A 23,867-nucleotide genomic window follows, 5' to 3' on the forward strand; every position below is an offset into this window, starting at 1 on the left:
ACTTGGCATCCAGCCTCTTCTATCTAGATAACACATCTGCTGTCTTAATTAAGCATCCAAGTTGCTGAGGCCAAAGGACACCAAATGAATTACCAAGTAACAGACAAAGTACTGCCTCATCCGCAGGGAATTTTAGGTTTCATTCTTTAAGTGGCAACAAATGCAAATAAGAGTGCCCTTGTGTTTATTGTGTATTGTGTTACAAAAGAGAAACAACAGAGGGTTAAGTGAGCTGAGTACACACCAGTATCTTCCTGCCCTCCTGACTGGGAGCACTCACAGGGCCCTGGGAGAAATAGCACATCTGTTTAAAGACAAACACTGTAGCAAATGACATCTTTTAAATAAGCAGCATTCATCAAGGCTAGCAGCAAACCAGTCTGGAGGAGTGGAAAACTGGAGTGGATGGGTCTGTTGCCTGGAAACTCACGCCCTGATTTATGAACCTAAACTAGATTTTAACATTTCCACATTTAATGTTTTCTCCATGTGTGTTTGTGACATTCTCTGCTGAGGCTCTCAAATACCATGACTTTCATGTTCCGTCCCCCCCCCCCCCCCCAATTAGAAGCCAGCCTGATACTGGCCTAGAAGTGAGCATGCCTGTATGCTATTTTTAGTCCACACTAATTTGTTTTAGAACTTTTATCAACTCCTTGATTACTTTTTCCTTCTGAAAAAAGCTGCTAGAAAGATGTAGCAAAAGTGTTTTTTGAAAATTGGAAATGAATCCATGACCCTCAACGGAATATTAATTTTTCCATCCTTAGTATCTGAGTTGCTGAGCACATGCTTCTAGATTTTTAAATAGTTGTAATCACAACGTTCACTTCTCTTTTTTCTTTTTCTTTTCCTTTTTCCTTTTCTTTCTCTTTCTTTTTCTTTTTCCTTTTCTTCTTTCTTTCTTTTTCTTTTTCCCTTTCTTTTTCCTTTTTCCTTTTCTTTCTCTCTCTTTCTTTTTCTTGGCTTTGTTCTACCACTGTCTTTCTACTACTGTTTTCTCAGTGTGGAAAATAAATGTAAAGTGCAACCAGGTCTGGAGAAAATTGCTATACAATTGAATTAGTTACGGAGAAAGTGTTGTGGCATTTTAGGTAAATGTCTTGGGGGCCTTGTAATCATTTGATCTTAAGGGTTTTCTGGCAACTAAACCTCTTCCATCAGCATGTCCTGGTGCTTTATTTAAATTTTGTTTTGTAGTATGCTCTGCCTCTTGGTTGGGGTAGGGACTGGGGAGTGCACATATTAGGAATATTAATAATAATCCAAAAAGTCTACAGAACCTAGGGAAGGATAGTTTATGGCTTTGTGAAATGTCTGTCAGAGCCCATTTGACTCAGGAGTGGTTCATTTATAACTGTTATCACCTGTCCTGTTTACTTAGGCAAATAGGGGAAAACCTGATTGTGCCAGGAGGGGTGAAGACCATCGAAGCCCATTCTAGGATGGTGATCCCCGGAGGGATTGATGTCCATACCCGCTTCCAGATGCCTGACCAAGGAATGACCTCTGCTGATGACTTCTTTCAAGGCACCAAGGCCGCCCTGGCTGGGGGAACCACCATGATCAGTAAGATAGCTTAAAAATAATCATCTCAGAGCTTGGGCACCATTATCATTTGAAAATGCGTCTGTGTTGTTTCGATTCTTTCCTTCTAATAGTTGCTGGACTGAGCAGTGGATTGCTTTACCACATAAGGGGGAGGGGGCGGGCCAGCCATTTGTCTTGTTTCCTTGTCCTCGTTTTCCGTCCAACTCTGACGTGTCCATTTGAACTTGAGAATACGGTGCTAGAGAACTGGGGTAGGATAAAAGGAACGGCCTCTTGCTTTCTCGGCTTGAACTTTTGTCTTCCTGGCTCTGAAAATGTGATTTGATGGTGGTTTTGCTTTAAACACATTGCATTTGGGGTCATCGTCAGAGCTGTCCGTTTTGAGCCTTTGCTCATAAGTATTTGATTTTGGCTTTTAAACAGTTCCTGAGACTGCATCTTCTTGGAGTGACGGCGGGGTGCTTCAAATGAAGTGTGGAAGCAGGAACCTGTATTCGTTCCACTGCTAAGAAAATCAAGTGGGGGGAATATTTCCTGGCCTGGGCTTGACGTAAATGGAATTGGGCAGCCCTCCTTCGAGAGCGACCCACAGATATTGTTAATTGTCATTTATGTGGGAAAATTGCTGCCACCCAACAGCAGATGTCCTTCGTGCATTGCTCCAAGGAATTTGTGCTTTTTGTTCGGCAAAATCTGAAGTATATTTCCTGGAGTCATAGCATGCGTGTTCAAAGTTAGCTTGTATAAGGTCGGCTTCCAATGTGCCTAATGATGCCCCTGTGACAGATACTATTTTGGTTTTGAAGAGGGGGGTAAGCTCCACCATGGCCCATCAGACACATATGTAAAAAAAACAAACAAACCAAAAACCATTTATCCAAGAGCGAAAGGAAATATATAATCCATCTTCAGAACTTACAGTTCAGTTCAGGAGAGGGTCAAAGTAGAAAGAACTTAGCTATTTTATGCTTTAGAAAAACCTATGTTACTGCTTATTTTTCAGAACGACGGTCTTTTTTCCTTGTAACTTCACAGTCCGTCTCTCAGCTTCCTTTCTTCTATTCTGCCACTTGGGCGAACATTGCCCTGCTGTCCCCTCCTAGTCTGAGCGCCCCTACGTTTTAAATTGCACTTTCTTGGTCTTTTCTCTCAGTCCTGGTCTTCAGAGTGTCTCAAGGATCAGCGACCGCTGTCTTCTGGTTCAGCTTTCTAATCACAGAGCCTGCAGGTTGAAGCCTTATTACTTCGCTCTTGCTGCGCACCTCACCTTCTAACCTAGTGGGAGCCATTCTCAAGGGCGTGGAGGGCGGGGATCCTCCACCCACAGCTCAGTGCCCTGACCTACTGGAAGAGGCTGCCATTTTGTCAGTCGTGTCTGCTAGGACTCAGCTGGCACCAGTGGGCCTGGCTGCCCCTTCTCCAGGGCCAGCTGCAGAGCCACATGGGAGCTTCGAGAAGCACCGACTGCTTGGGTGACAGCCTGCAAGGCCAAGTCAAGGCTATAATCTGCCTCTGTTTGAGTTCATATGAGGTCCTTGTGGGCCCCCGCGTTGCTCACCGGGTATTAATAAGCCACAAATAATCTTTCCCGAGTGAGTGGTCAGTGCTGTCTCTCAGTGGAGGGATTGCTGGGTGGGAGCCCCCTGTGGTGAAAATGCCGCCAACCAGGAGTCTGCCGTTGTGGTCTCCCTCCGGCACTGACTCGCTGTGCGACTGTGGGCAGGTCCCCTCACTTTGTGGGCCTGCTCATCTGCACGATGAAGGATCTGCACGAGCTGACCCTGCATGTCCCTTTCAGCCCCCACATTTGGTGACTCACCGAGCTCAGAGACCGTTTGCCTGTGATCAAGTGCACTTCGCTCAGCAGATGCATAAAGCCCTGTCTTCTCTCAGACTTACTTGAAAGACCCCACCATTCTGTTTTCTCGTCTCCTACCTCCCTGAATGTGCCTTTCACTCCTTGCACTTGACCCATTCTTTGGCCCCCCCATTCTGTGTCTTGTCCCTTCTCTGCTTTCACGCTGCACCCCCCCCACCCCCCAGCTGCCTTCACCATGAGGGCATATGCCTTCCTGCCGATGCCCTGACTTTCTCTTTGACCTTCTTCCTCAGCAGCAGTGGGCTTCCTTCCCTTCCTTCCAAGTGGGCTCCTGAGCAGGGACAAGGGACAGATCCACAAGGCCTGCACCTGGTCCGGGGGCCGGGAACAGTCAGCAGATGGCCTTATGGCAGATAAGGGTGAAGGAGAAGTCAGACTGCCTGCCCTACACATCTGGGCAGAATGTGATCGTATTTCAGTGTAGGGTTTGTGATGCAGTAGTAAGGCTAAGAGGCTAAAAAGCAGAGGGATTTAATGAGCAAACCCCAAGGAAGAAAAGTAATCAGAGGTGGCAGGGATGTGGTCAGAATTGTCACACCCCAAACTCCACTGCTTTTAAAGCCCTGAGAAGAATATTAACTGCCCTTGCAAATAACCACCCGTGGTTACTGACCTCTATAGAATTCCCACTGGCCTGCCCTTCCCTCGGGAAGCAAGTGGGAATGATACAGATGAGGAAATCGGGATTTCTTCTGCTTGCTGGTGAACACATTTTGGCATTGCTTCAGAAAAGCACGCTTTACAGACACAGAGTTTTGCAAAGAGGGAGAGCTAGCTTAATGTGACTTGGTTGGTACCTACGGCCTGCTCCTTCAAGGAAATTGTAGCTTCCTCAAGGAGTTTCGAGGCCAAAAAAAAAAAAAAAAAAAAAAATGCTTAGGGCCCTGGAGGAGATTCAAGTGAAACTTGCAGAAGCAAGCCCTTGAAGTAACCGGTGCACCACTGCCCACACCCCTTCCTGCCATCTCTCTGAGTTTCTACAAGCCTGTCACCTGCACGTGCCCTTTGCAGTGCCCTTCCCAGGTCTGTCTGAAATGGCACGGCCCAAGGTGGAAAATGTAGCCGAGTAGTCCAAGTTTAAAAAGGGAGGTGACACGTCAGCAGCAGAAAATAATATTATTGCCATCCAACAGAGCCTCCCATTGAGAATGGCACAACGGGAGCTTTGTAAGGGGCCCCCAGTGCAGGGCAGACGGAACGCCCTTTGCCCTTTCCATCCAGTGGTGGGTGGGCGGAGCCTCCAGACAGACCCTGCACGCGGCATCGAGACCAGCCGAGGGGTCAGGGAGGTGGCAGAGTTGCTTCCTGGGGAAAATGCTACTGGGTTCCCGAGAGCGTTACGATCATCAGAGTTAAGACTCCAGCATCTTAACCAGAGAGAAGCAGATGGGAATGGTTACCTCCGTTTTATAGAGGGAAAGTCCGGGGCCAGAGAGAAGGGCATTACTTGCTGATGCTTATCCTGTGTGTTGGTGCTCGTGGCCGGTGTGGAAAACACATCTGCAGGGCTGGCTTCCTCACCTGCCAGCTGTGTGACTTAAAGCCTCAGTGGCCTCATCTGCAAAATGGGGAAAGTTGTTACACAGATTGACTTGGAGACGTGAGAACAGTGCCTGGCCCATAGTAAGCACTCAGGTGGGTTTAAGTTACTTTTTTTTCCATCTGTATTAGGTGCCAGCAGCCTCTCATCTCTGTAGAGACCCCTTCCCGATCGCTACTTTTGTAAGAGAGCCAGAGAAAAGAGACTGCAGCTGCAGGAGGGCACAGGGGTTCCCCAAGCACGGCCGACAGGTTGTGGACCCTGGTGTCACCTGCATGCATTTCAGACATTCAGCTTCCTGGTCCCCACCCAACATATCTAAGCAGAGAGCGTGCTGGTGGGACCTGTGAACCTGTATTTGAATCCGGATTGTCACATGCACTTGAGCTGTTTGAAAGCATGGATCTCAGGGGTCCAGGCCAGATCTCTGGACTCCAGATGTCTAAGGACCAGGACCCACAGTGCAGGGAAAAGAGCCTGACTGTCATTTCTGCTAACCTGAACTTCAGGCTTTCCCTGGAGGGGTGGAGCCCCAGTGCAACACCCTGCACCGCAGAGATCAGGATGGGACTTGAGCACAGAGAAGGTGCAGGCCTGGAAGAGGCCTCTCTCTGAGCTCTGCACTGGTCACCTTCTAGATGGGGCTCCTTGGATGTGCCTCAGGCACCTCCATCCGGCTGTCTCCAGGCATCCTTACCCTCGCCTCTCATTGTCCTGCCTCTCTTCTGGCGCCCAACCCCAGCGAGGGCCGCAGTCACAGTTATTCTGGCCTGAATTCACAAAGTCACCCTGTGCTGCGTTGAGTGAATTTTGTCTGTCCCTTATCTCTTGCATCCGTTCCATCACTGCCACTAATTCATACCTTTGTTGTCTGTACTGGATTTGTGCCCCCGCCTTCGGAGGAGTCTCACTGCCTCCGGGATCCTGTCTCTGCAGTGTGCACATCTCCTTGCACCACGGGCACTTTCTCTGACACAGCGATGATCATGCCCTCTCCCTCCCTTGCAGCCCTCAGGGGCTCCCTTTTGCCCAGAGGATGCAGCTCAAGCAGCAGAACGCTCCATGCCGTGACCCAGTCCTGCTGCCCCAGTCTGGACCCAGATGTTGTCACGTTAGCCAGGGGATGCCCTTACCTTCTTCTCTTTGCCTCCGGGAATCTTTATTACTCTTCGAGGCCCAGCTAGGTGTCACCTCTGTCCCGGAGCCCCTGCTCAGCCCCCTTCCCTGTAATCTGTTGCTGCTTCTTTATGCCTTAGCAAACATGGGGTTTTTATCCCAGGGCCCTTATGACATCCATCATGTGTTATAATGTGATCAAGGCTCCTGCCTCTTTCATTTTGGTATTCCCCACCCACCCAGCAGAAGCACCTGAGGGGTGCTTCATTAATGCTTCCGGTTGAATGAATGAGTGAATGAGTGAATGAGTGAATGAATGGGGATGCTAACAGCACTTGGTTTCCTGCTTCATCTGAGCCTGGTGCCAGAGGACTGAGAATCCTGGGGCCGGGTTAACATGTCTGATGTCCACTGTGGTCGTTTTGACCGAAGCAGCCGTCTCTTCAGTGGCGCCCCTGTGCCTGCTGCCCTAGCCCCACGGTCAGCCATTACGGCAGTTGGGGGAGGGAGGCAGGAGAGGAGAGATCGGGGTCCATGCGATCAGAGACGGCCCCCCTTCCCCCTCCACCTGGATTGTTCTTTCAGGAGGAGGGGGGGTCGCATCTCATGTGGTCCTGCTGTGAGAGGGCTTGGCCGCAGCGCACAGGGTCAGGTCTGTCTGAGGAGTAGCCCTGAGCACTGTGGCAGACTCAGCGATCACTCCCCGACACCCCCTGGGCATGTCCCAGCGTTTTCTGGGGAGTCTTGCCTGTGGAGGCAGGAGGCCTGACACGAAGGCGAAGTGGCTTCCCACGGCCCTGCTGGCCGGGCTTTCCTCAGGAGACGTGGCTCCGAGTGTCACTGTGGTACATCCACTGCTTGTCATTTTTTCATCCATGTGGCATTTGGGTTTGCTCCCTGCTTCTGATGAGTACACATGTGTGAACACACACACACTATAATATGAATTGTCTGTAATTGATACTTTGATTATTCCCTTCGCATCATTCATTTGACTCGGGTTAGAAAGTGTTTACAAAAAAGGCCGACCACATCAGACTAAAGTTTCAAAGTCCAGGACCGAAGTCGTGGCCACAGAATCGGCCCGTGGCCTGGCGATTAGAAAGCCACGTTAGCCGATGGGCTGTCAGCGCAGGCTCTTCCTGTCCGCTGCTTGCGTCTCCCCAGGCCCACGTGGGCGAGGTCACACATTTCGCCTAAGGACACGAGTGCCTCAGCAAGCGGACCCCATGGGACTGGGCCTGCCCAGGTGGGGGGCACGCGGATCGCAGCCACGAATGGCCGGATTGGAAGAATCCGTGTACTCCCTGCAGTATTTTGGGCCGATCACCTAATACCTGCTGCCCAGCAGAATGGGGGGAGGGAGTGGAACAGACGAAGCATCCTGAGAAGTAGCACAGCTCTTCCTGAAGGCCCGCACACACACTTTACTAAATGCCTTTCTTGTGGAGGAGGCCGTTGGGTCGGGCTCCACCAGCCAGCCTCATAGCCCTGTGGCGTTTCGGGTGAGGCCCCTCCAGAAGCAGGGACGTTCCTGTTTGGGGGCCTAGGCCCTATGCCATGGACATTGTGGCAGGTGTCTTAATCTACTCGGGGGTTCTTGCTGGCCTCTGGCTCTCGGAGCTGGCAGTTAAAATTTGGAAATCACCCCCGGCCACCTAGGGGGTGGGCCTTCGTCTTTCAGGAAGGCGTCCTATCCTCCCTGATGCAGTTCTGGCCCTGCCCGTGGGTGCTGTACGCAAGAGTTCAGGGCGTCTCAGTACCCGGATGCTCCCAGAGCCTACTCTCTGCCTTCCCCTAGAGCGGGATGTTTCTATTGTTGGGAACTTCCGGTCGGTCCTGTTGCCCACGATGACAGCTAGAGCCAGGCGTGGTAGGGGGGGCAGTGGGAATGTTGGGCCCCAGCAAGGTCTTCCCAGTCTTTGGATGTGAGGGACGGGCTTCAGTGGTCAGCATCCCGCAGTCTCGGGGTTCCATGTGGCTAAATAAGAGCCTGCAGGACACATACAAGCCCAAGGACACGCTTGCTCTGTGTTCTGGCTCAGGAAGCTGGGCAGAAACTTCCGGAGGGCACAGCTCATGCCCTATCCCTTTGTTGACGGCCCCTGGCGTATGTGGAAGCTGCCCGATAAAGAGCTGAACGAGTCTGGGCCAAAACCTGGACCACATCCCTCCTTCTACCTTGATGGCTTAACATTGTTGTCCTGGGACCACTCTTCTCATGTGAAATCCTACATGGACGGCCCTCCCTCCTCCCTCCCCCGACCACCTGGCCGATAAGGCTGATGCGGGCAGAGCTGCTCTGGCTGGAACAGTGGGCTGGGGGAGAGCCCAGGCCCATGCTCCCCTTTCTCACTGTGCTCCCCACCTTGAGAGCCCCTCTGCCTCTGGGGAGTTCTAGTAGGGCTTGGGGGAGCCCAGCTGGGAAAGCACCCCATTCCATCCCTGCCTTCCCCACTGCTTCCACGCTAAGTCGTCGGGGTGGGGGGAAAGACGTTTAGTAAAAAGGGACGTACCCACTCAGTCATTTAAGAAGACTAACCGCACTGTGAGTTTTGGGTGGTTTTGGGTAACGTGCCTCCTTCTGTTCAAGATGGGGACTGGGACAAAGTACCCGTGTCCCTTCCCCTGCTTGGGTTTGCACTGGTTTGCTTTGCTTTTCACTAGAGCCCGTAATGGGTAAACACTCTTCTGTCCCCTGTGTGAAAAATTAGTGATACACAGTGTTTTACAGGGAAAAATGACCGTCTTAGGGTGGCCAAGGTGTCCATTTTTTGTGGGGGTGGCTCGGTCAGTTAAGCAGGACCCCGATCTCTCTCTCCTCTCTCTCTCCAAGGTGTCCGCATTTTCCTACCTACCATTCATAGTTCTGGCCCCAGATCACTGCTGGGCTTCTTTCTCCCTTTTTCCTCTTTGAGAAGCCATCCCTATTTCTCCTTGGAAAAATGATTATGTCTTTCCTTGGGTTTTGAGAGCTCTGCCTCTGACTTTCTGCTCTTGTTGGGTGAAGCCATTTACCCAAATGCCTTGCTTTTAGTCCCTCTTAACTGCCACGGTAATGATAAAGGGGAATCACAGTGAGTAGAAATTAGAGTTCTTTCTGGTTAACCCACTGGGGAGGCAGCTTTCTTTGAATGTGACTAAATGTTCCCCTAATGATAGAGAGGATGCGGTGGGGGTTGGGTCTCTGTGGCTGAGGCTGCCTACACAGGGAAGGGAATTTTGTTTCTCTGAGCCAGGGCGGTAGTTCCACACCTCGATTGCACCCTAGAATCCCCTGGGGGAGTTTTCACAGGCTACAGAGACCAGAGCTTCTGACTTAATTGCTCTCGGTGGCCTGGGCATTAGTAGTTTTTAAAGCTTCCGGGTGATGGCCAAGGTTAAGAGCTATGGATCTGGGTGCCCGCTCCAACAGTTGGTTTCGGCTGAAACCGAATGAATGTCTGCCAGAGTTTTCTAAAAGCTAGAGGTGCCCTCTGCATTCTGTTCTCTTCTGTATCCTGTCCTCTTTTTTTTTTTTTTAAGTTTATTTATTTATTTTGAGAGCGAGGGAGAGAGCATGCATGAAAGTGGAGGAGGGCAGAAAGAGAGGGAGAGAGAACCCCAGGCAGGCTCCACACTGCAGATGTGGGCCTCGATCTCAAACCTCGAGATCATGACCTGAGCTGAAATCAAGAGTCAGATGCTCAATCGACTGAGCCACCCAGGCACCCCTGTATCCTGTCTTCTTTGTGAAGGGAGGGGGAGGAGGATTGCAGTGTCATGCCCTGGGGTGGGTGGATTCTGGTGGGTGCCCTCCAGAAGCTTATGCAACTGGGTGGTGCTCAGCTGGTGTCACCAAGAAGGGCCTCCTCCTTCAGTTGTTGTCCTTGGTGTCCTGGAAGGATTGTACTTGGCTAATGCCCTAACAGGGCACTGGTTAGGACTCGGAGGATGTGGGGCGGGAAGTGATGGGCAGGAATGAGGCCAAGGGGTGAATGGGGGGGAGTACCAAAGGCAGAGTGGAGCTGGGATGTTGACTGCTGTCCCCAGCCCTGTGGGCCACCTGCTGTGCTGGTTTCCCTGAGAAAACCCTACTGTCTTTAGGTCGAATCAATAGTGTTTATGACCTAATCTCCCTCTAATGATAGGTCAGAACTGGAATCCTTCCTTGTGGGGAGACTGTGAGGGAAAAATCAAAAGAGCCTGATAATAACATAGAATCATAGACTCTTAAGGCAACCATTCGGATTTTCTGTCCCGGCCTCTGTCTCCCAGCTGGGGGAAATTTACAGGGCTTTGCTTCAGAGGGCAACACAACAGGGCAGGGGTGGGACAGCTCCAAGGAGCCCAAGATCTCGGTTTAGTTTCCCTTTCTAGCCCTTGTTGTTGCATGTGATCATGGGATACCTTAGTTCTAGATGGCAGTTTCCACGTCTGTAATGTGGGGACAATGCAGCCCTGTTTTGTGGGGTTATGTGCAAAGTAAGTGAGATTGTTTGTGCCATAGTATTTGGAAATGGTTATCGGGACACTTTCGGCACATGTGTGAATCAGTGGATCTATCTATCTACGTGTTATCTGTCAGTCTGATCTCTATACCTGTCTGTCTTTCTGTCTCTTGTTTATCTCCTCTCTCATCTCTATATGCGATTTGTCATCATCTGTCTGTGTGTATATCCAGCTATCTAGTCTCCTATCGAGCATCTAGGTACATCTGTTATCTGTAATCCATCCTGCAATCTGATGTTTACCTACCTGTCCATCGGTTGGTCTGTCTGTTGATGAGCTGTTCATCTCTCCTCCAAGAGCGCAGTCACATCCCCGCTGATTCCAGGTGGGCTGTCTCCCTTCGCTGCCACTCGGTGAGTTCAAGGCTTGTTTTTTATCTTCGAGCCTCTGAAGTGGAGTGTGTTCTGAACAGAGGAGGAAAAACAACTGTATATATATGTTTATATATAAGGAGCCCTCTAAAATGGCTTCTTGCACAAAAATGTGAAATTTTACTTTTCATTTCCCACCTCTCCAAATAGTTGCTGGAGGATTTGGGACTTACGTTTCTTGACAACACGCTCCGCCCCACAGATGTAAAACGATGTCACAAGGAAACAGCCCGTCAAGTCAATAGCTCTTGCTAGATTTGAATTTTCAGCCAAAACAGGACTTCAGACGAGGCCAGCTTTGTAATCGGTTGTTCCCGTGCTGGTGAACACCCGGGCCCCTCTGTTTCTCGAGGGGGATTCATTACAGTCTCTGCAAGGAGGTTCGCATTCCTTGCCGAACCTGCTCAAATCTCTCCCTTCGCACAGCTCACCGAGCTCCCCTTGCACAGCCTGGGGTCTTTCTTCTGGCAGCCTTGGTGACAAATTCCTCCCCAGTGGGTGTTTCACCTAAGGAGGGATTTAGTCATATAGGACGCAACACTCACAGAGCGTGGTGAGAGAGGCCGGGCAGAATGCTGAGCTCTCTCCTCTCTGCAGGCATGGTGAGTGACCCATTTGTGACATCAAATGAAGGGACCGTGTCAGACCCCTCAGAGATGAAAGCGCTGGTCCCTGATCCCTTTATTGGCCCGTCGTGGCAGAGACAGGTAGCTGCTGTTTCTTGGACCTGTACAACTCCTGCTTCTTCCTTTCAGCTGGGAGTCTTTCTTCTTATTTATTTATTTCTTGCCCTGGTTCGTTAGCTGCAAAATCACGGGGGACAAAAAGCCAAACAAATCAGTAGTGGAGGCAAGAACAGAGTTCAGTTGGAAAGCTATGCCCTAGGGGGTGGACAGATTTGGGGGACATGCTGTGCCCAGTGTCAGGGGTGGGGCCCAGGGCTTGGGATCAGGCATTGGGCTGATAGCTATCCCCAAGAAACAAAGATTTTGGTGTTCAAGCTTTATTTTGTTCTCTATCGTTGGATAGATTTAAAAGCATTTGATTTAAAAGCATTTTTTGTGGGGGCGCCTGTGTGGCTCAGTCAGTTAAGTGTCTGACCTTGGCTCAGGTCATGATCTGGTGGTCCGTGAGTTCGAGCCCCGCGTCAGGCTCTGTGCTGACAGCTCGGAGCCTGGAACCTGCTTCAGATTCTGTGTCTCCCTCTCTCTCTGCCCCTAACCCACACGTATTCTGTCTCTGTCTCTCTCGAGAATAAACACTGAAAAAAAATTTAAAAGCATTTTTTCCTGTAATATAAAGGGGGGAAGTGATCAGATAGTGTGACCATCTCTCACTAAGCAGGAGGCCATGTCCGGGGCGGGGGGGGGGGGGGGTGGGGGAAGACGCTCACCAAGAGGGTGGCAGGGGAGTATCTGACCATCCAACAGAAGCACTGGATTGATGACCTAGATTTCCCCCTGTGTCCCAGGGTGACTGGAAAGCAATCGAGAGGAGTAACCGATGCCATGCGTTCACGCGCGGAACTTTCCTGCTTCTGGGAGGCCCAGGAGCTCTTTTCCATGCTGGACCAGATTGTGCTGAGTCCTGTCACGCAAGCTGCTTCAAAGATCTTCTTGCCCTTGCCCGGGCCCCGTCTTTCCTCATTTCTCTGACTCGCTTTGGCATGGCCCTCCACGAGGCTCAGCGGGCTGTGTTCTTCGCAAGTCCGATTGGGAAACACCTCAGGCAGATGGCAGTGTTTGAGGAGCAGCAGAGACAGGGAGGAAAGTCAGACGGCTGTGCAGGGCTGGGATTGCTGCTCTGTACATTGTTGTTTCCTGCACGGAGATAATCCGAGGAGACGCATGAGGTGTAACGGAAAGAATTTGAGGCCCCGGCTTCTTGACGACACATCTTCACGGAGCTGGGAATCAGGAGACCTTCGTTCTGGTGTTTGCTGCTTGTTTATTCGCTCGGGCAGGGTGTCCCTTATTTCTGTCTTGGTGTTGTCAGTTGCCGGAGGGGCCTGGGTCGGACTTTCCTGCCTAAGAGGGTTGCAGTGAGGAATCGGTGACGCTGCACAAGTGACACCCAATGTGGGCAGGTTGTGTGTGAGGGCGAGTGGGCCCCACGGCCCAGTTTTGCTCCTGGCAGTGAGAACTTTTTTTTCCTTTGACGGTGTATTCATGTTTGAGAGGCAGAGAGAGATAGAGCGTGAGTGGGGGAGGGACAGAGAAAGAGGAAGACACAGAATCCGAAGCAGGCTCTGGGATCTGGGCTGTCGGCACAGAGCCCGACGCGGGGCTCGAACCCACGGACCGCGGGATTGCGACCTGAGCTGAAGTCGGACGCTCAACCGATTGAGCCACCCAGGCGCCCTGACGGTTAAAACGTTTCATTTTGACACCTGGAGACTGAGGTATTTGAAGGGGGTACGTTTGCTTTGTAGTGATTGACTTCAGCAACCACCTTACTTTTCATCATACACCCGTCCGTCTTCGTTCATGGAGATTCAGTCAAGATGGTCAGTGTAGCTCCAAAATGGTATTTCTTTGGACATGATGATGGCACATCCTCCCCACCCCCTGAATGTCTTTTCTAGCTGAAAGCGTTTAGCTCTGTTATTGGAGACTTCTCCCCTGGCCCCAGGAGAGCATAGTTTTCCATCTTAGTTTGGAAAAGGAGAATTTGCTTTGCTGAATTTTGCTGCGTTTTAAGACACCTGATCGTTTCCTCTCCTATATTCTAGAAACAGACCCACGTGTTTATTGGAAAACGGTACTTTTCAATCACGGTTGGCTCAAAGGGCAGGTTAACATTTTGACATTAAAATCGTAGTTGCTGGGGGATGAATGGTAGTCCAACACCTGATTGCAAGCTCCAGGTGAGGGCTGTGTCTGAGACTTAGCAATTGTTTTTTTTTTTAATGGTTTATTATTATTATTATTTATTTTTGAGAGAGAGAGAGAGAGAGAGAGAGAGAGACAGTGTGAGCAGGGAAGGGACAGAGAGAGAGGGAGACACAGAATCCAAAGCAGTCCAGAGACTCTCAGCTGTCAGCACAGAGCCCAATACGGGGCTCGAACTCATGAACTGCAAGATCATGACCTGAGCTGAAGTTGGACGCCTCATTGACTGAGCCACCCAGGCGCCCCTTAGAGATTGTTTATTGCTGTCTCTTCGTGTTGCCGCAGGGAAACCAAAGCCCGGGAGGGGGTGTGTCCTTGTGGGCGGGACTGAGATGATTCCTGTGACCTCTGTCCCATGGTGCATATTTATATCTGTATTCGTGTGTCTTGTGTGCATTTTAGTTCGCTACCAACAGTGAGTGCAGGTGGAAGTTCATCCAGTCTTCTGACGAAGAGAATCTTTTCTACCATGCAAAGCTCATCTCCAGGAAAAAGCTTACTTTCCAGAGACTAACTGAAGAAGGTGTTATTCCTGTTTGCAGTGAAGTGTAGGTTTTCATTAAATGGCAAGGCCTCCTAGTGAAAGACAGACTGGAAAAGCTGATAAATAAAAAAGAAATAGATTCTCTGTCTGTGGGGAGATGGAAAGTTTTTATTCAACTGTATTTCTGCTGCCTTTGGCTTGAGCAAATAGGCATATGACTTTTCTGTCTTCGTTCTGAGAGTCAGATGATCCAGAAACCACGTTCTGCACAACATTTCTGTTTCTATGACATAAATCCCTTATTTCCATTGTCTCCTTGCCAATTAAAGGTGGCCTCTAGCAACCGATGGGTTTTCCATCCAGGATTGTGCCAGAAAACATTATTTTCTTGATTGGGTTCCCTCCTCATGGATTGGTTTGACCCTGGCTTTTTCCGCATTCTCTTTGTCTCGAAGGCAATTTGCAAAAAAAAAAAAAAAAGAACTGCCTATCCGTTCTGCTTCCCCCTAGGAGAAAAGATGCTAGGTAATAGTCTCATTAGTTCAAGCTTGCTTTATTCATTAATTAACTAATCCATTCGTTATTTATGTGTGTATGCGCATGTTGGCTTACACAAACTATACTGACTCGTTAAAAATAAAAAAAAAAAAACAACAAATAATTTACATGCCATAAAACTTAGTCTTTTAAGGTGTACAATTCAGTGGTTTTCAGTGTATTCATAGAATTGTGGAGCCATCACTCCCGCCTGAAGTCAGAACATTCTCACCTCCCGGAAAGGAACCACATAGCAGTTAGCAGCTATGCCCCACCCCCAGCTCATTCCATATACTCAGCTACTCTCTGTCTCTGTGGATTCGGACATTTCGTGTAAATGGGATCGTGTAATATGTGGCCTCTTGTGTCTGGCTTCTTTTCGTTTAGCCTGATGTTTTCAGGGCTCATGCGTGTTGTGGCATGGATCAGCACTTCATTCTCTTTTATGGCCGAATAATAATAGTGTATTGTAGGGGCGCCTGGGTGGCGCAGTCGGTTAAGCGTCCGACTTCAGCCAGGTCACGATCTCGCGCTCCGTGAGTTCGAGCCCCGCCTCGGGCTCTGGGCTGATGGCTCAGAGCCTGGAGCCTGTTTCCGATTCTGTGTCTCCCTCTCTCTCTGCCCCTCCCCCGTTCATGCTCTGTCTCTCTCTGTCCCACAAATAAATAAACGTTGAAAAAAAAAAATAATAGTGTATTGTATGGATATACTACATTTTGCTTATCCATTGACCACTTGACGGCATTTGGGTTGTTTCTACTCTGCGGCTGTTGCGAAATGAATAATGTTCTTTGGTGGACACGTTTTTGTGTGCACATATGTTTTCATTTGCCTTGGGTGTATATCCAGCAGATGGGTTGCTGGGGTTTATGCTAATTCTATCTTTCACTTTCAGGGGACCTGCCAAACTTCTACAGCGGCACCATTTTCCTTTCCCACCAGCAGTGTAGGAAGGCTCCGGTTTCTCCATATCCTTGCCAGTGCTCGTTACTGTCCGTTGTTTTGGTCACAGCCACCGGGGTGGGGAGTGAGGTCGTAGGTCATTGTGGTTTGACTTTAGGCTTTATTTTAAGGCCGGTCCGCTTGCTCACTGACCCTTAGTCACGCTTATCTTGATCCGTGATGTGAGAACTTGGTTTTGAGTGTGTTTTCCTAGCCTTGCAGAGGGGCATCTGATGTGACAAGTGTAGGAATGCTCATCGAGATGAGACAGGTAACGGAAATCACGTATACAACAGAAAAGCAGCCCTGCCACCCAACGGCCTCTGAAATTCTCTCTTTGGGGTTCACTGGCCTGGCTGGCTGCAGTGACTGCCTCTGCCCCCTCCACATTGGCTCTTATCTCACCCTTTGGCCCAGAGTGAGTCCTGTTTTGCTGCCTTTTTGACCATCCTTCATTCTGCTTTATGGTGTGGTGGGCAGGTAAACTACCCCGTGCCAGGGAGGGAACCTGGCAGAGGCTCCTAAGCCCGCCAGGCCCGGGGAAACCTGGGAATCTCCCAGGCCAGTCCATTCCTGCCTCGGATGGGCATCCCCGCTCTCCATAGGCTAGATTAAGATAGTTTACCTTCTGCATTTACAGTTACAGAGCCCTTTACGCACAGCTGCTCTCCCCTGGGACCCTCCTTTTCACAATCTGTAAGACGGGGTGGGAAACGCCCGCGCCCCCAGCCCTTCCCCGGCATTTCCCATGAGAAAGCTGCAGAGTAGAGAGGTTAAGTGACTTGCCCAAGGCCACCCAACTAATACAAGGCAGAATGCAGGCTCGTCCTGGTGGGATGTTGCCCGCCTCTGTCATCGGGCGAGGGGACATCAGGCGTGTGAACGTGGTTTCAGTGCGCGTGCTGGATTTGGGGCGGCTCCCTCATCGCTCTCTGGATGTTTCTGACGTAGTATCAACGAGCACCTGCTCCATCTGAGAACTGATGGTATTGTGCTCGACTGCGGAGGCCGCGATTGATGTGGGCTGGCGGAGAGTGATAACGAGAAGGATGTGGTCACTTTCTCAGTGCCGTCGCAGCTATTGCTTTGTTTAAACAAAGTTAATGAGCGCCGTGGTTTCCACTGCTAAGAAAACCCTGTTCATTCATCCGTTCAGCTGATGTTCATTCTGCTGCGCGGTAGGTACTGGTCTCAGCATTCAGACTGCAGACAGGGTTCCCATTCTCCAAGAACTCGCAGGCCATCGGGGAGACCAACAAATAAAAGCTTAACAATATAATGTGGTAGTCCCTATACTAAGGTTCAGGGGGCAGCTGAGAAGAAGACATCTTTAAAATCTGCCTGAGAGGGTCAGGGGGAGACTTTCGCCGAGGCTTGAAGGCAGGCCAGGATTTTGTCCTGGAGTCCGATTGTGGGGTGGGCAGCAGGAGGAGGTGTCCAGCCAAAAGCGAGGCATGCATGACCGCATCGAGGCACGTGGGAGCTGGTGAGTAAGAGTCTGGCACCCTTTAGAATTTACAAGTGTACCAGTATTGCTGGGTATTAAAAAAAAGTTCCAGCAGGAAGGACATGGGGGGAGTCTAGAAGGAAGGGGAGTGGGGAGGGGAGGCTGGTGGGGAGGGGTGTCGTGTGAGAGCAGCCTGTTGGGGCAGGAGTGCTGCCACTGATCTTTGAGGCCGGAGGGGAGCCGCTGCCCCCTGTTTTTTCCAGACTCCGTTCCCTTCCAGTTTGCCTCAAAACCCAACCAAGTCCCGTCCCAGGCAATGCTGAGGGACTGCGGGTGGTGGAGAGTCAGTTCCTCGAGGGCAGGACCGGGGCACTGATGGGAAACCCTTGTTGTGCGAGGGTAGGTCTTCAGGAGTTGCTGCCTTAGGGGCAGGGCATGGCCTAAGGGAGGTGTGATGCAGGGATGGACTCTGGGTTTGGCCACCTGGTGTTTGAGTTCTGCCTTCACTGCATACCAGCTGAGCAAGTACTTTTTACGTCCCTGAGCCACAGTTTTCTTTCTCTAGCCTTTCTTCCTTCTTTTTTAATTTATTCTTTTAAATTTCCCTAAGACATACGTAGCTTAAGGTTTACCATTTTGACCATTTAAAAAAACCTTTTTTTTTAACGTTTATTTATTTTTGAGAGAGCGAGACAGTGTGAGCAGGGGAGAGGCAGAGAAAGAGGGAGACACCGAATCTGAAGCAGGTTCCAGGCTCTGAGCTGTCAGCACAGAGCCCGACGCGGGGCTCGAACTCACGAACCATGAGATCATGACCTGAGCTGAAGCCGGACGTTCAGCCGACTAAGCCACCCAGGCGCCCCCATTTTGACCATTTTTAACAAATTTTATTTCACATAGAGAGAGAGAGGGAGAGAGAGGGGGGTGAGTGAGGGGCAGAGGGGGAGAGAGAGAATCCCAAGCAGGATCCACGCTCAGCAGGGCTCGATCCCACGATCCTGGGATAGTGACCTGAGCCGAAACCGAGAGTTGGACACTCAACTGACGGAGCCACTCAGGCGCTCCCATTTTGGCCATTTTTTTTTTTTTTTTAAGTTTATTTATTTTTGGGACAGAGAGAGACAGAGCATGAATGGGGGAGGGGCAGAGAGAGAGGGAGACACAGAATCGGAAACAGGCTCCAGGCTCTGAGCCATCAGCCCAGAGCCTGACGCGGGGCTCGAACTCCCGGACCGCGAGATCGTGACCTGGCTGAAGTCGGACGCTTAACCGACTGCGCCACCCAGGCGCCCCATTTTGGCCATTTTTAAGTGTGCAGCCCAGAGACTCTATACCTGGTAAATACTAACTCCCTGGTCCTCTTCCCCACAGCCCCTGACAACCACTGTGCTACTTTCTGACTCTATGAACTTGACTATGAATTGTTGATCGTACATGTTTGCCTTTTTGTGACTGGCTTATTGAAGTCAGCATAATGTCTTCAAGGTCCATCCATGTTGCTGGATATGTCAGAGTTTCCTTCCTCTTAATGGTTGAATGATACTCCATTGTATGGATATTCCATATTTTGAAATCCACTCATCTGTTGATGGACACTTGGATTGTCACCGCCTCTTTGGCTATTGTGAGCAGTCTTCTCTGAACAAGTATCTGTTCCAGTCCTTGCTTTTAATCCTTTGGGATATACACCCAGAAGTGGAATTGCTGAATCATATGGTAATTTTTAGCCACAGTTTTCTGATGTTTCAAGGTTTCGGTACGGCTTATATTTGATAGATTATATAAACTACCGAGCATGTGTTTGGCACATGATAAATGTTAATTCCATCCTTTCTGAAAGGCCCCTTCCACCCTCCTGAAAAATTCACCCTTTAAAACAGAAGCACTTTTAACTATTTTGATGAAAAATACCTCTTCAAAGTCACCTGGCTAGCTCAGGTCGGTAGAGCATGTGAATCTTGATCTTGGGGTGATGAGTTTGAGCCCCGCGTTGGGCATAGAGCTTACTTAAGAAGTAATAGTAAAGTAGGAGAAAATAAAAGAAAATATTCTTTGTTGTTCTCGTGTATTAAAAAACAACAACAACAACAAAAAACCTCTTCAGGGATAGTGCCTGTTTCCTTCTAAGTGAAGGGAATGGAACATAATTTAAACTCTTAATGCCTCAAGGTTAGTTCCCCCCCCCCCCCAGGTTATTGTTTTGAATCTGTGTTAGAGCATTGTGCTGCTTGCAAAAGTGTTGGGCTTTTAAAAACTCCCACAAATGGTCTCTAGCTGTTGGGAGTGTTTGTCTCCATTTCATCATTTCCCTGCCTCCTCCCTTCCTGGCCTCCCTTACTTCTTACTGTTACTAGAATACCTGACTGTGGTTGCTAGCCTCTCTCCTTTAAGTTCACGTTTCAAGAATGCCTTCTGCTTGAGGACCAGGGGACGGAGATCCTCGCTAATGTATGGGGGTAGGAAGAGGCAGGCACTGAGTGAGATTCTGTAACACTCTTCCCTGAGAGCAGTTTGTTTTAACTGAATGGAGGTCTTTGGGGGCAATTGTATGGAGTTTGAGTGAGGAGTCAGATGGCCAGATGTGGATAGTGCGGTGTCATTGTGTCTTGGAAATTATGCCAGGGAGGAGGTGAAAGCCAGAGGAGTACTCTGCCAGCTCTGAAGGGCAAGTGGACAGCTTCCAGATGGTCTTGGAAGGCTTCTTGGGGGTGGGGGGTGAGAAATGGGCCTAGTTGGGGATAGAGGTGAATGAATGTGTGAGAGAACACATCTCTCTTCTCTGGAGAGAGTCAGAGGAAGCCCAGACCTAGGAAATCAGCTGCTGGCTGCTCCTTGGGCTCCGTGGCCACTGTGCTTTGACACTGCTTCACTGCAGGACCCAGGAAAAGTCTGACATCTGACCATCTCCATTCTAATCCCCTCCCTGTCCAGTCTTGCATTTACCGTAGGAGATATTGGCATTGTCTTCATTCGGTCTGTTTTAGAATCCAGGATCTTCTGTGTTTCTCAAAGGCATTTTTGTCCGGTTGGGGAAAGTGTGTAGAAACTGCTCTCTTCTCTTTGCTTTGAAGTTTCATTTTGCCTCAGGTCTCTGGGCCATGGAACTTGGGCAGGAGCACTAGTGCCTGCCCAGCACATACTTCAGTGTTTCCCTCCCTGCTGAGTAAGAGGCCAGAATTCCAGTTACTATCTCTATTATATAATGTTGTTCTGGAAGTCCTAGCCAATGTAATAAGACAAGAAAAATGAGCAGTCAAAATATTGGAAAGGAAAAATAAAATGATTGTTATTTGTTAGGTGGTCTTAAATATTCAAAGGAATTAACTGAAGAAAATATCGGGTCTAAGAAGAAAGCTTATTAACATGACCAGTTTAAAATTATGTATTCAAGGGGTACCTAGGTGGCTTAGTTGGTTAAGCATCCGACTCTTGGTTTTGGCTCAGGTCATGATCTCACAGTTTGTTGGGTTTGTGGGATTGAGCCCCGCACCGAGCTCTGTGCTGACTGTGTGGAGCCTGCCTAGGATTCTCTGTTTGTCTCTTCCTCCCGCTTGTGCCTGTGTGCACACAAGCGCGTCCTGTCTCTCTCAAAATAAATTAATAAAGTGAAAAAATAAAAATATGTATTCAAAAGTAACAGCTTTCTCATATGCCAGACGTAACCAACTGGAAAATATAATTTAAGAATCCCATTCACAATAGCTGTACAAAATATAAAATAACGGGATTACAAGAATACATTCTTATATATGGGACTTGAGAAAAGACTTAAAAAAAAATGCTATGTTGATGCATAGAAAGACCCAATTCTGTAAAGGAACATACTCTTTAGAGATTAATCTATAAATTCAGTGTGATTCCAACCAAAACCTCAAAGAGTATTTTGGCTTTTTGACACTTGACTGGATGATTCTGAAGTTTGGGTTAAAGAATCAACAAACCCTAAAAGCCAAGAACATATTTTAAAAGCACATAATGAAGAAGGGCAGGAAGCCATACTTAATGGGATATTTAAAAAGCTATACACATGTCATAATTAAAGTGATATGGCACTATTCTAGAAGAGACATCAATGTCAGTAAGGTAAAGTAGACAATCTATAGGTATTTGTGTGAAAAAAGGAACATTTCAAGCTCATGGTGAAATGATGGCACAGTCATAGTATTATGCTGGCATAGTTAACTTGAAAAATAGAGAAAAGTAAACTCCTTATTCACATCCTCTATCCAAATACCTTTCAGATGGTTCAAGTTAAATTTAAGCAACAAAGTCAAGAGAGAACCAGAAGAAAATATAGATGAAGAGTCCTATGCTTTAGATAGAGGTAGAATCAGAAAAGACAGAGACACGTGACAACATAGAAATGAAAGACATCATCAGAGTAAAACAGTCAAAAGAAACACCAGAAGTAGGAAATTAGATTTGAAAAATACGAGAAAGGGTTGATGCATTTAAAGTGTGGAATCTTAAGGGTGCCTGAGTGGCTCAGGTGGTTAAGCGTCTGACTCTTGACCTCAGCTCAGGTCTTGATCTCAGGCATTGGACTCCAGAGGGGTCATGGAGCCTACTTAAATAAAAAAAAGAGAAAGAAGTAAAATAGAATATGAAAAGTTAACATTTCAATAAAAAGATGAACACTAATAGAAAAAATAAAGGGTATGAACATGGTATGCACAAACGAAGAAATAATTCTACCATAAAACTTAAGGGAAAATATTCAACTTGAATGAGTAATACAGAATACCAATTAAAATAACATTGAGCTAATTTTTGTCTACTGAATTTTCAAATAGTGAAAGGAAGTAATACCTTGTTAACTAGGTTGTGGTGAAATGGCACTCCTAAGTGCCTGCTAGGTGCTTCCACTGATCTGGCCTTTCTGGAGGGGAGTGAGACCGTATCTAACGAGGGCCTTGCAAATTTATAAGCAAGAGATATTCATACCCCTTGAGTCTGAATTATCAGTATGCATTGTTTTGCTCTACGGGTGTTCACTGTAACATTATGTTTGATGAGAAAAGATGAAAAACAACCTAAATGAGCGAAATACATAGTTGGCTAAGTAAATGATAGCCATCTCAAGGAAAAAGTAGTTACGTAGTCATTAAAAACTATTGTGGAAAATATCTACGGATACGAACATGCTCACAGCATATTGATAGAAGAAAAGTAGACCGTGATCCCTATATCCCGATTTGATACTTTCTAAAAAGAGCTTCTTTTTTAAAAGAGCTTTATTAAAATATAACTTATATACTGTAGAGTTAGGATACTACTTTTGTAAAGAATACGTAAGTGGGTGTGTACGTGGGTAGGAAAAAAGATTGGGTAGACATACATCAGACACGTATTTTCTTTGGATGATGGAACAACAGAAAATTTTGGGTTTTTCCTAAATTCTTTCTTGTTTTCCAGGTTTTTGGCATTTAAGTACTTTTGCACTTAAAGGAATTTTATAAAAAGAAAAGTTTCCTTGGAACGCTCCTTTGCATCTGGGTTATTATCTCTCACCCCTGTCGTTCTTGGGGAGGAAGAGAACATAATGTGAGGAAGTGTTTGGATTTTATGTACCGTGGTGCAGGCTGGCGTTTGTGAACTTTCAACTACCCACACGGTGATAGGGTTTAATGACAGGCTCCCTGAACAGCTGGGTCCCTTATCGGGCTTAAACCTCATTGTCCAGATACATTGGCTGTTATTCAGAGTCTTATTAATCAACTAGGGGAAAAAGACCCATTGAACCGTTAGCTCTCCGCCCGAGATGGGGAGCACATGATGATACAATGACCATGGTTCAGACTCCAGAGATGTTATGCTGTGTTTTTGAATTCAGTCCAGGTTCCTAGGAGGAAAACACCCGTCAATTATGTTGGCTCTAGATAGGTCCCAGTCAACATATGACATCACCAACTCTTCCTTCCCTGCCCAACTTTCTTTGGAGGGGATGCAAGGAAGACAGTTGTGCAAAACTGGAATAAACAGAATAGACACCAGGCTCCCCATGCTTTTGCTTCTAGGTTGAGCTGCCATCCAATAGCCGGTATGTTCTTTTTCAGGCACAGTGAGACTCTTGTTGCAGCAGCTTTGTACAAGGTGGATTAGTTGCTCGTCAGCTAATTAGAGTCCCGAGCACACGTCACTTCTTATCTGAACTAGGTCCTCTTGTTGTCTTTATTATATTATTTGGCGTGTGCCCATAAACGATGTCCTGAAATACAGTAGTTGTGAGCATGACATCTTTTATTTTGGGCCATATTTCCTCAGAAAGGTGATTGTAATCAGATCATGGGGTTTGTTTGATTACCTACTTGAATAGGAATGTAAACATGACCCTGTTTCTTTAATTTGCTTCTTGTTTTTTCCGTTGTTGTCCTTGACCTTGGGTCTTTGGCTGTAGCATTTGACATAGTTCTACCCATTATGTACGCGAGTACACGGGTTTCTGTTGGGCCATAATAAGGAAGCTGCAGGTCCTTGAGTTTATAGTTGGATTCCCTTCCCAACAGGGGACCAGCAGGAAGGAAAACGGAGACAAACCCACTCTGCACGTGAAAGCCTTGCAGTGGGGCTTTTATGTTTTTGCGATGTTCCACACAGCCCTGTAATCTCTTATTTTTG

At 48.2% G+C, this 23,867-nt stretch overlaps 1 protein-coding gene across 2 annotated transcripts in view; it reads left to right on the forward strand.

The window, feature by feature from the left end:
- DPYSL2 (dihydropyrimidinase like 2) overlaps window positions 1-23,867 on the forward strand; it is a 130,061-nt gene that overhangs the window by 64,197 nt on the left and 41,997 nt on the right. For both annotated transcript variants that reach the window (XM_047091421.1, XM_047091422.1), the window contains exon 3: window positions 1,385-1,569. In XM_047091421.1, the coding sequence (XP_046947377.1) occupies window positions 1,385-1,569 (185 nt within the window). The remainder of the gene's footprint in view (window positions 1-1,384; window positions 1,570-23,867) is intronic.

Source organism: Lynx rufus, unplaced genomic scaffold (genome assembly GCF_022079265.1).
Source record: "Lynx rufus isolate CCGP_SWC_20201006 ecotype Redwood Valley unplaced genomic scaffold, mLynRuf1.p SCAF_3, whole genome shotgun sequence".
Taxonomy (NCBI): Eukaryota; Metazoa; Chordata; class Mammalia; order Carnivora; family Felidae; genus Lynx; species Lynx rufus.